This window comes from Harmonia axyridis, chromosome 3 (assembly GCF_914767665.1).
Source record: "Harmonia axyridis chromosome 3, icHarAxyr1.1, whole genome shotgun sequence".
Taxonomy (NCBI): Eukaryota; Metazoa; Arthropoda; class Insecta; order Coleoptera; family Coccinellidae; genus Harmonia; species Harmonia axyridis.
In genome coordinates, this window is record NC_059503.1 from 17,268,595 (window position 1) to 17,281,639 (window position 13,045).

The 13,045-nt window shown below is 32.4% G+C and overlaps 2 protein-coding genes across 2 annotated transcripts; one reads left to right on the forward strand and one right to left on the reverse strand.

The window, feature by feature from the left end:
* Nucleotides 1-1,425: 1,425 nt before the first annotated feature.
* LOC123677100 (succinate dehydrogenase assembly factor 2-B, mitochondrial-like) lies at nucleotides 1,426-2,342 on the forward strand. Its single transcript, XM_045613583.1, has 4 exons — nucleotides 1,426-1,622; nucleotides 1,675-1,802; nucleotides 1,936-2,049; nucleotides 2,121-2,342. Exons 1-4 carry the CDS (start codon nucleotides 1,584-1,586, stop codon nucleotides 2,278-2,280), a joined length of 441 nt encoding a protein of 146 aa, XP_045469539.1. The 5' UTR covers nucleotides 1,426-1,583; the 3' UTR covers nucleotides 2,281-2,342.
* Nucleotides 2,343-8,295: 5,953 nt separating this feature from the next.
* LOC123677102 (alanine aminotransferase 2-like) lies at nucleotides 8,296-12,803 on the reverse strand. Its single transcript, XM_045613585.1, has 6 exons — nucleotides 12,574-12,803; nucleotides 11,903-12,212; nucleotides 11,493-11,683; nucleotides 11,227-11,433; nucleotides 10,494-10,778; nucleotides 8,296-9,718 (listed from the first exon to the last, which is right to left on the reverse strand). Exons 1-6 carry the CDS (start codon nucleotides 12,739-12,741, stop codon nucleotides 9,389-9,391), a joined length of 1,491 nt encoding a protein of 496 aa, XP_045469541.1. The 5' UTR covers nucleotides 12,742-12,803; the 3' UTR covers nucleotides 8,296-9,388.
* Nucleotides 12,804-13,045: the final 242 nt, after the last annotated feature.

The window sequence follows — 13,045 nt, forward strand, 5'->3', positions numbered from 1 at the left end:
TGAAAACTTAAAATTGGAATATCTACCAAAATTCAAGTTGAATATAATTCGAGGAGAAGGTGTTTAGAGAAAAAACTTGAAAAAAAGATAAACTTTAATACTCTGTATCTCGAAACCAAAGCGTTTGCGGGCGCATGTTTATAGGATTTTTTTCTTAAAATGATCCGAGAAATCTGTCACACAGGATTTACTCTAATTATGTTACATTAGAAAATAGTAAAAATCAATAAAGTGCGTTGATTCTTGAGAACGTTCAACACAAGTTAATATGTTTTCATTGTGGTCATATTTTTCGGCATTTTGTCTAAAGTATTTCTAAATTCTAAAGATCGATTAAGCAATTTACACTAATATCTCCAATCTCCGTCATAATGATTGCTTAACTTTGATCAGAATCGATGTATTTGTTATTGATTTGGGAGAAATTATACAATATATAGACGTCGAATGAAGCAGTACACACCATTTTTAAATTTTGATTAGCAACTTACTGAAATCTGTTTACATATATGGAAAATATATTTCAGGTCATCTCATTCTAGGACCAAAACTGATTGTATCAAAGAGATTTTCATGTTTTTATTAGGAAGGGTTTAAGAAAATAAAATAATTTGGTAGTGACGAAAACTTTGACGATTCGGTTGGATATCAGATATCATATAATCATGTCATATCATATTCGGTTGGATATCATATCATATATTAGGCAATAAATAATATGTTTCGCCCATAATTTCGGTAGGCAATTGATAGAATGAATTTCGACAACATTCAGAATACCTACTTCTTTCTATTTATAGAGTCATTGACATTTTCAGCATCAAGAAAAATAACAGAATGGACGAGTGAACTCCTGAAATATGTAACAACTGAAAAATGGAATTTTTAGATATTACTAAATAATATAACTCTGATTTTAGAATAATAATTTTTCTGATATTATGCATATACCTACACCCACCGGAACGCAAAATACGCGGATAGAGAAACATGAGTTGCCTATAGGTAAAAACAGACCTACCTAGTGAAATAGAATTCTGTAATATTAATGATGAAATAGAATTCTGTAATATTAATGAAATAGAATTCTGTAATATTAATGATGAAATAGAATTCTGTAATATTAATGATGAAATAGAATTCTGTAATATTAATGATCAAATAGAATTCTGTAATATTAATAATATTATATTATGAATAAATCTCGATTTGTTAGATCTGGCATTAATTATACTGCAAAAAAATGTGTTCATCATCCCAAAGAACTCATCAAGCTCATAAAATTGAGAAATGGAAAGATTGCATTTACAAATCGTCCAAGATGAAACAGCATTCTTTTTAAATTATGTCTGTATAGAATTCTACAACATACAACATACAGAACTAGTTCTGGTGCCATCTATTGTCGAGTTTCTGCAATTTTGGAACTGTCAGTAATGGACAATAACCTAAAAAAAAATGAAAACAAACCAGCAAGAATTTGAAATCAAATAAGAATCTTAAGAGTATATATTCAATTTTTTGAAATCATAATCGTATAACACGCACACTACTTCAAATAGGATATCATTTTAATATTAATCATGAATTTCTTACGTAACATCAGGGGTTCCCACAAAATAGTAAGTATATTACTTGAAGATTACCCAATATTTTGTAATATTAAAATTTGAGGTGAGCAACATAAGGTCTTTTTCTTCCGAGATGAACAATGAACTAGTCAATTCACCCAAGTTTCCTGGATTAGTTATTGCCAAACCGAAGAGAAGGCCAGATGAAACTATTGAAGAGAAGAAAGCACGGTAAAAAAGAACTCTAGTACATAGTAATAAGCTACGGCTAAGGATACTCTAGAATATTATTTTCGCTTTGATATGCATCGAAAATCATGGTACCTAGTTTGCATAATATTTATCAACCTACTTTTCATTTTAGGCTTTTATATCAATCTAGAAAGAGGGGTATGTTAGAGAACGATCTGCTCTTGAGTACCTTCGCATCTAAGTATCTAAAAGAATTCAACTCTGAACAAATCATTGAATATGACAGGTTAGACAACTTTTTCAGTAATCGTTTATAACATTCTATCATTTATTGTCCGGATAAACATTTCCTTTCAGAATGATAAATGAACCTTCCAATGATTGGGATCTGTATAATTGGGCTCTTGGTGTGAAGCCAACCCCGAAAGATTATGACACTGATGTTTTTCAACTATTCAAGGAACATGTTAAAAATACAAAAAGGGAAACAAGATTCAGGCAACCTGATCTTTATTAAATCAATGAAACCATAGTGATATTTCCATAGAATTATATGAATAGATCTTGTTGGAGAGTTTATTAAATTTGTTTCATTCACAAATTATCTTTCAGTGTTTATGTTAGATCTTAATTAGAGGAAAATTATTTGTTACATTTTGATCAATTCACTTCGCAGTAATCTGAATTAAATGGCTTGAGGATACAATGATAAAGCTTCTAAGTACACATCTGAAGATTAATTTTAACAAGCTCCTCAAATCAGAGTGATTCCACAAAAACTTTCAGATTTTTCATCAACATTTCATTATGGGAACAGTTATATAACTTGTTTTTTTATGATTAATTTAAAATTGCATTGCTAGGGAATGTTCCAATTATTACTCAATTTTTGTGAAATGCAGTATCTTTTAAGGGCAGGGAGTATGAAAATTATTCAATAGTTCAAAATGCCTTTCATTCAATATCATTTAGTGTCTTCAAATGGTATTTCAATGTAGACTTGACTAGTCTCATGTTACATCAAGTATGCTGTTATCCTGAAGGTTGAAAAATCAACATTGGCATTGTAACAGTGAAATTGAGCTTGCAGATATAATTTCCGCCGCGTCTTACATTATTAATTACCCAATAATGCAAACCAGACTCAGGCAGCTGTCTGCATTCATCTATTTCTGAATATCACTCGTCTTGCAGACAGAAATAACCATGCTCTGGACTCCACAGTGCTGTTGTGCCTTTTTGTTTTGGATGTTTAATGAGCAGGAACAGTAGCCGCATATCTCGACGCTTTAAAAATACATTGTGTAAAATTAGCCCACATATAATAAGGTATTAAACATCAAATGGTCGTTTAACGAGAATTCAAAATGATTTTGAGATCAGCGCTAATAATTCAACTGCGCGAATTGAAGATTTTAATCTAGTGAGTCAGCGTTCAAGTTCAGGTTTATTAACGTCATAATGGAACTCAACATAAACTATATTACGGATGTGGAAAGGCAGTATACAAATAATCATAGTTTTCTAGAAACATTTTGGAATTGGAGAGAATTTTTCTCTGGCGGTTTTGAGAATGCACAAAAACTGTAAGAATAGAACGCATATGTCAAAATATTTTAATAGCTTAATTCATTAAATTCATAATTCCGTGCTATATTGCAATGTCAACAACAATTCAAGAATTAAAACGTAAAATATGATATATTCACTCAATTTATTATACATCTTCGAAGAAGGACTCTTTATTCTAAAGAATTCAATTACGCCAACGACTAATCCAATCAACAGAACATTTTTAAAGGTATTTTCAGGACATCATTACGCGTCCTTCATTTCTTTTATGCACTGACAAGTTTTGGATACAGAGGTAATATAATATGTGTTTTGGAAAGGGAAGAAAGTCAGTCGTAGAAATACTGTAGTTATTCGAAAAAATGCTGCGGTTTTGGTCAGAAATTCAGAGAGAAATTCATTGACTGTTAGTTTTTATTCCATAATGGTCTTTCTTGACGAATCATGTAAAATTTTCAGCATTTCGCATTTTTGCAATTCTAAGAATCACAAAACACCTTCAACATGAACTGACAAAATTAAATACTTGCAAAGTAAATCCATAATAACTCCGAGTGAGTAGAAAAAAATTGTTCGAAATATTTGAAGTTCAAATTGTCGGTATACAGGGTGAGAACTATTTAGCGGGGCACTACAAGGATATCGAAAACCGTTAGAAAGACAGGGTGGATTAAATTACAAAAAAAGTTGCGTTATTTAGGGATTAGTATATTGGTGTGAACAGATCCGAATTATCGCAGATATTTCGGATCTAATCACACCAACACAGTCATCCCTAAATAACGTAACTTTTTTGTTTTGCCACCCTGTCTGTCTAACGTTTTTCGATATCCCTGTAGTGGCCCTCTAAATAGTTCTAACCCCTGTATAGCTTGATACTATCCTAATTTAATAGATGATTTTTCAAATTAATCTCATGAATATACTGTCAATATGATTTTATATCATGTCATCGAAGTGACCGAATTTCTATTAATAATAACCATTTTTGCGTAATTCTTCAGCGAGTCCCACGTGATCGATATCTTGTTTCATGTAGGTGAACTTCTTGCGTTCTTGAGGTCGATTCTACCCACCAGTTTAATGCTCCAGGTGATTCAAACCATGCCTTATATGGCGATGTCTCAGTCTTTTTATAGCATTGACTTCCAGGGTCACTTCCTCTCACTGAAACAGTTCAACTGTCTGAACAGGATGTGGTTCCCTGTGTACGAACGTGGCAGGCATGTGGCCCTTTGGAATATATTAGTTACGGGCGAAATTTAAATCTGAATAAATTTAGCAGCTCCATCAACGGTTTCATTCAATGAGGAGCAGAGAAAGATCAATGACTAAAGCTTTCACGTTGTGTGAACTAAACCGCATTTGAGAAGATGAATTTTTGTGCATATATTAATCTCTGTTTTTTTGGAGTGTCTAGAATATTAAGGGATACGATACAATGCAAAATACAGACTCTTTGTTTGATATTTTTATTAATTTCGAAATTCTCAATGCAATTTACCTCACTTCAGAATTTTAGATGGCAACTTACAAACTGAGCACTGTAAATAAACTATCTCATTAACGAATAACGTTCGAATTGAACACTTCAACGGAGCGGCAAGAATAATGTCAACAATACTTCTAAAAGCATAATGAATATTGTACTTAACATTTACAGCGGAAAACACCATACATTGTATACGGGATTCAAATGTTCAACTTATCTTCCTTCCCTTTCAACAACGAATAATGAATCTGATGACATGAAAGTTTCAGGTGAAAATTCCTATTTTGAGAAAAATCGGAATTGTGATCGCCAGAGTTCTAGTTTTTGCTCGTTAATTTTGATACGTACCTACCTACGCTCAGCAATCATTATCTCGAGTATTGTGCTTCCATTCGGTAGATGTCGCTTCACGCTACAAATCACCCAAGGTCTCGTAACTTAGTATAAAGAGTGGGGGTAACGCATCATCCGGTATCCATATCGCCATTGGCCAAGGTCTAAAGATTAGACAGGTTGCCCCGTAATTTCCAACCATTGGTGACGTCACCTGGCAGCTACTCTGCACAACTGCCGGAATTTGAGCCAGATTTGAACTGGACTTTCAACCCCGTTGTGTGAGACCACAGCATAGGAACTATATAGTTCCTATACTCTGGTGAGACGAAGTATTGAGTTCACCACAGATTTCGAAACGAATAACACAAACAATAAAATTATGTCAGACTGCTGCCGACTTTATTCTTCTTTATGCTCTCGCAGTATCTTAAACGTTTCGATTTATTCTTAGCAGATGGCGCTTAACGCTACAACGCTACGTTAACTTTGTTCCGGGTCAATTATATATAACTTTGGCTTGTGTTTAGTCATTATATAAGGAATTCTTCATACAGAGGCTTAGTAGCAAAGCGATCACCGTTTTCAAGATAGCGGCCGTAGAGGATGCTGGATTTTCTAGGTTCTCGAAACGAAAGATATCCCACAAAGAAAATCCATATTAGGGACTTGCATGAACCCCAATATTGAAGGACCTGAATCTTGAATTGAATCCATGAATATATGTATTTCATTTATAACAATAATAGGTACACTGGTACACATACAAATACTGAACTAAGTTTAACAATTATGTTGAAAAAAAGAAATATGTAAGGTTAAAGTTATTCGAGGTGTTTCATCAATCTTAATTAGCAGTTCAAGTAATCACGTGTTGATGGTGACAAAATAATAAGATAATTATTCAAACCACACGAATGAGTGAGGATAGTTAACGGGAGAAAGATTTGGAACGATCTTCGAATATGATTTCATCAAATTGAGGTGGTCAGTCTAGAACTGAATGAGTCAGCTCGCAAGGACGAAAACGTATTGATTATCCATTTTCAGAGACGGTGAAATAACAAGAGGAGTGTGCACCCAATAGAAGGGGGCTAAATAGTTTCAGCGGTAGGCCATAAGGAATTTGAGAAGATACGGATAAGTTCCTAAGCGATAAATGGGATAGGAGTGTGCACACAAAGGGACCGAACCTTTAGGTACTTTTGTATAATCGAGTTAAATGCCATAAATTAGATATCAGCAGAACAGGATGATCACTTTCATAACTGCTAATCAAACAAAATTATTTTGAAGAATGTTCAATTCAAATTGAAGAATAATAATTGACCTGAGTCCCTTGCACCTTATAGGTACTCTTATTTAAATATCATGCACTTTATAAGTATTTTTTCAGCTTTTGAATGTCTTTCTTAATATAAGCAGAAACTCAGTAATAACATAAAAGTATGTCTATCTTGTTATCATTTATATTTTTATAAAACTTGGTCATTTTCCATCAAAATATGGGATTTTTGAGCTCTAGTTCTGGGGCGTCTATCATAAACAGGACATGCATTACTGAACTCCGCCTTCTTTCACATATAATTTTCTATTTGAAGAGAATATTCTGTAAAAAAATTTGATTGTGAAAATAAAGTCATTATTATTATTATTATTATTTCGAAAGAATTAATCGAATTTTCTCTGGTTCCCTAGACGCAATCAACTTGAAATTTTGCATGCTTATTTGTTATTTCACTTTATATGCAAAATTTCTTAAGATTTAAAACTCTGTGGTACTCAGAATAAGAAAGATAGGCCAAACATATGTTATATATTCGAAATCAGAGGAAAAAGAGCTAGTCAAATATAGAAATATATACAGGGTGTTCCATTTGAAAAAATGAAGTTGCTATCAGTATGTTGCCCACTCTGTATATATTTCGTTTTGTGAAATCATTTTAAAAAACACTAGTCGATTTCGTAAAACTTTTGTAGAAACATTTTTTTGTACCTCTTCTAGTAACAAAGTTAAAAGGGAAATCAAATTATGGTGAAAAACCCGGTACTTTTTTATTCTCAGAATAATTGTCAATTTGGTTCATCATAATTTTGTTGGCACTGAAGCCTTAACTTTTAATGAATTGCCATCCAGTTTCGTCATTCTCATTCTATCGAAATGAGTTGCCCAAACATGAGTATCAAACATCGGAATTCAACACCTACGGATTGTTGAGGAACTGGACCAAATATAGGATTTTTCTCGCAGTTCCCTTTGTCATCCTACACTTATTAGTAATAGTAGGACGCCAACGAAGACGTTGTAATTTTGTTTACCAATTTGCCAACTAGGTATGTGGGTTTTCTTTCGAGAATTGTTCTACGTTAGAGCTCTCGTTATTCATGGCGTAACTTGAGCGCTGTTGCCGAATCGGGCAGTTGAATTTCCTGCAATATTTATTATTCAATTGTTATAGTGTATTGAAGTGATGAATAACGTGTTGCAGACAATGAATAATAATATTATTGTATTTCTATTATAGTACTTCCGGATTTTAATAAAGCTTTTGATATCAACTGGATTTTGTGATGTCTTACTCTTCTGGAGGAAGAAACACATAATTAAGCTCCATTTTTTATTTTCATTGTTTTCTTCATTTTCAGTTCCTGAATTATTAATTCGGTTCGGAATTTGGTTTTTCTACATTTCGGTTACAAATTTGCTACATCATATTTATTTTTGTTGTTGTAAATCCGAACGAATACCTAATTTCGAAGGATTCAAATCAAGGAATATAATTTAAAAAATCAGGCGCTCGTTCATTCATACTATATTTAAGTGTACTTATGTGGTTTCTGAGAGCGCATTTGGCTCATGGATGACGAGTGCTCTGAAGTTCCCGATTAAACATCAGCGCTTTCGTCATTTTTCACGAAATTCTGTATGAATTTTCTGTAGATGCACACAAATTTTCAACTCGATTGGATCCGCAAATGATAAAAAAAGTAATCCCAGATCTGAAATAAAAATTCAAAAATATACAGTCTGAGATTTTGTTGCAATGAATATATTGTTCAGTATCATGGTATTGAAATTTTGGGTGCTATATAAAAAATCGGACGTTGAATTCTGTAATAAAACTTTCGTTGATATTTATTTATGAATATTTATTTGTACAAGAATACACATGTTAGTTAAGGTCCTGATAGGATTCACAATGACAACGAATGATAAAAATGAGATAAAATATTAGATACGTAGGTAAACATAAAACGAACAATTTATGACATAGGAGAAAACTCAACTGAAATTTAAGTAGTGGTACCTACTCATTTAATTTATAAAAAGCATTCTCAGTTATAATATATATGTATTTTGGAGAGTATGACCACTGGTCTAAATGTCAAAATCTGACATTTTGGTGGTTTCAACTAATAGCAATGCATTAATATTATATTCTAGCAATCATCCGGGATTATACTGATAACAATGCTTCCTCATAGATAATACTCTGTTTAAATACATTGTTTACATTAAAACGTCAAATTTTGACTTGAATTTGTCATGGTTGACAGCTCAAAGTGCTTCGACGTTTATAGAAAAATTAACAAAAACCGATTCAGTGCATTACCCAAGAGAATATTGAATCTTTAAGTTGTTGAAAAAATTAATCTTCCTAAATACAACTCGTTCTTCTGATTTTATCAGATAATTTTTTATTTTCATCACTCAAACTTGTTTATTTGAGGCAAAAACATTCAAACGAACCGAATTTAGATAAAATCACAAGATCGTTAGGACGAGTGATTTTATCTATCAATCAATCGGTTTATTCTCATATTTTTTGGCAAATAAACAACTTTTCGTAGGAAAGAAGAATTATCGATAAAATTTGAAGGACTCCGGGTATTACCTTTGAGCATTTTGCTATTTGATTCCTTTTTATCTTCATAACTATGCACATACATATGTATGAATAAAATACATTTAAGAATAAACAGTCTAAGAAGAAGATCTACTGCCTGAAGAAGGAATTCCTCATTTCATCTCTGTATCCAAGATTATAGAGAAATGACTCTACGCGGTGGACAAAATATTTTTAGCACTTCAAACCAGCTAACTTGGATTAGGCAGTTCTTGAGATCTGAGACAGATAAAATCCTCAGTCTTCAGTACAATGTACAATTATGTATGTTAATTTTCAATTGAGTTTCCAAACTATTATTAACAAGAACTATATCATTATCAGGAAAAACTTTTCATAAACTGAAAATGAAACTCCTTGAATCTTTCCATAATTTCATGGGCCATCTCAGGATCAGAAGGAAGAGTCATACGTATATGGTAAGTACCAGGTTTCTGCTTAAATGCTGAACCAGGTGCCACACAGATTCCCGTTTCTTGCAATAATTCCATAGCGTAAAACTCATCAGGCGACAACTTCATCCTATCCGCTCTCTCGATGGCAACTTGGGGTAACATAAGACGTGGATAGAAAAAAGTCCCACCTTCTAGTGGGTTACAGCTCATTCCCTCCAAAGAATGTATCGATTCTTCTGCGATAGAAGCACTCATCTGTGGAAAAGTGTAGAATTCATTGAACAATGAACCTTGCTGAGTTCGGGAGAAATATTATAAAATCAAGTGTTGTTAATACGTATTAGTATTTTTTCAGATGTATTGCAATTTCATTTTCCTCGAAGACACCTTTCAAAATATTTGACTTTCGCCAACGAATAATCCAATTATCGAAACAAGTCTCTAAAGAAATTATTTCTTATTTTTTTTTTTTTTTATACGCATCTCTCGGGAAAAGACTGAGCTTATAACGCCCTTTCAAGCGCCCCGAGATGAATTTAGAAGAAATCGGTTCTTATTCGATTAACTGCAAATTTTAATATTGCAGATACATATCAATCAGCAAAGTATTACTTTACTGCCTAGGGAGCAAAATGATTAGTCTTAATGGGAATAAAACATTACATAAGTTGTTCAACTATAATTCTTATGGAGATATACATTTCCATAGTAACCAATAATTCTAACAATTGCGGTTTGTATCAAATCAAATTATTGTGATTTTAATAATTTCCGAATACAGTATCCTACATACATATATCATTATAAACAATCGGAGAAAAAATTATATGTTCCACTTGGCAGTAGATTGACTGGTTTTGGCTGAATTCGCTCGGCTATATGAACTATCAGCAGCGACAGTCAATCTACTACTTTCCTGTCTAGTAAAACAAATAACTATAGAATTGATTAGAGACAAACAGAGAGATCAGAACATATCAAATGAATCATACTAACAGCTATTGTCCAGTTTTGTACATATAATGCCTACCTTCAAACCACCAATAATGACATTTTTCTCATGTTTAAACAGCTCATAACTTGGTTCGTTAGGTTTGGGTGGATTCACCAAACTGTATAGAGTTGATTGTGCTAAAGCAGATGGATTATAGGAAGCACTAGCCAAATTGACGAACATTGGAGGAATTTCTGGGTCTAGATTTACAAACTCAGCATATCCAGATTTAATTCCACTTTCTGCAAAAACACCTTTTGACACAGACATAAGACTCACTAGTTCTATGTCACTATAAGGCTTTCCCATATCATTCAATATCTGAAATAGGTAACAGCAGCGTAAAAACTTGGACAATAGAAAATTAAACCGGTATCTATAGATGTAATGGACTAGGTGGTAAGTAAGTTTAATAAAATGCAATGAAAACAAATATCAATTTGATGAAATAATCAGTAGTTAAACCACAAGTGATTGAATTTTTGCGATAAGTCTATCCATTTATTTGAAGCAACTCAGTTGATTTATAAAATAAAAAACTTATGAGATTGATTCAAGCAAGGGTGGAATTTAATTGGGCTATTTCAAAAAGGCAATGAAGGGTTCAAAATCTGAAATGACGGATGAGGCCAAAGTCAAGGTTGAAGTTCGATTTATTTAATATTCGAACTTGACTAGAGCTTCTGAATGGGTCATTTAACAATAGCGAGAAATAGTCGAAGCTCTTGTGGTTTTTCATATAAAAGGTTGTGAGTTCCTTCATACTTGCCCTTTTGAAAGAAATGAAATCACAATCATCTTTCAGTACGTCATTTTGATAAACTTCATCAGCAATAATTATAAGATTCTCCTTGAATGCAAATTTAACTATTTCTTCCATATTGCTTTTGGTTAATATATGACAGGTAGGGTTTCCGGGATTGATCACAATAATAGCTCTAGGGTTACATCTAGATTTAGCTTCATCGATAGCTCTCTAAAAATTTAATGGATATGTCGTTAAAACTACATATTTTATTGAGAATATGAGCTCGCCTGAAGTTCATTTATATTTATATTCCATTGGTTGTCTTCATCTATAAAATAGTCTATTCGTTTCAACCCTAACTCGGCTATGATTGAGGAATAGAATGGACACTCTGGTACTGGATTTAGAATTCCTGCCGCTAATCCATATTTATTTGATTTCAATAAACTCATGAACAACTTTGCCATGTCAGCCACTCCTATAAGTGAAATCAAACAAAAAATAAATTTGGAAAATACAGTATATACTGTAGGTTTTTTTAAAATTTATTTTGGATATTAATTTTAGTTTAGACACTATTCCCAAAATCCGATATTGAATATATTTCAGCATAATATAAATTCAACAAATCTTATATATTCTTCAATTTCTTCATCGGGATTTTTTATCAACCTATAATTGAAAAAATTTTACAAACCTTGGCCAATTATAATATTTTCCCAATTACTCGCTACATTATCTCTCTTTTCTATATACGTCGCTATTTTTTTTCGTATAATATCCATTCCACAAAGGTACGAATAAGAACCAGCTGATCCACCTGGGCAATTTTCTAAAATATCTCTAGCTCTTAGTTTAACATCTTCCGGAAATGTTTTATCTCTTAGCAAATCTGGATAAGCTACCAGACTCAAAACCTGACGAGGAAAGGTTAATGGAGGTTGACCAAGAGATTGAGCATCTCCAATATTCAGAAGTATCACATTTTTGAATTTTTTTTTGTGCCCCTGAAATGGAAGACATCAGAACTAGGCGCCCAAAAATATAGGTAAAAACAGATATTGGTATAAAAAATGTATGATTCACGATAAAGTGCGGAATTTAGGAAAATAATGAACTATTTTGCAAAATGAGCATTGTTTTTCATTTTCTTATCAATTAGTAGAATTCGAGTGATCAAATTTAAAATAATTCCATTTTGAAAACTAATATCAAGGACAAATTGATATTGAATTCAATAGTCAAAGTCCTTATAATTTTGAACTGTGGGTTCAGCTTGACATTCGTTATAAAATAAAAAGTTGAAATATTAAAGTATTGAAAACAGTTCGCATTATTTTTTTTAAATTAGGTTTTTCTTTATTTTACCTCCAGAATTTCCTTTTCTATTTCAATAGCTTTCTGCAGTACAGGTCCGGACAGAGAATATTCAAGTCCTCTGTAATTTGGATTAACTGTTTCTGGAGTTAAACACTTTTTGCATTGCAACTTTTCATTGGTACCACGGAGTACACAATGGCCTTTTGAGGGGATCATTTCGAACTGATTCTCAATTCAAAATAATAACATCTAAAGTTGTCAGTCAGAAATTTCACAATCGAACTAACTGATAAGATAGGATTACATTAAGAATGGTTAACTATCATGCAATTGAATATGACAATGTATAGCTCAATTGAATATGACAATGTATAACCCTCTAGATAGTAAAGAATATTTTGTTCAGTATGATCAAAAAACGATTTATTTTGAAATTTCATGAAAATGAATCTTATAATTACCTACCAAAAACAAATCACTAGCCAACGTTTGGACTTATTTCATTTGTTCGAAATTGATT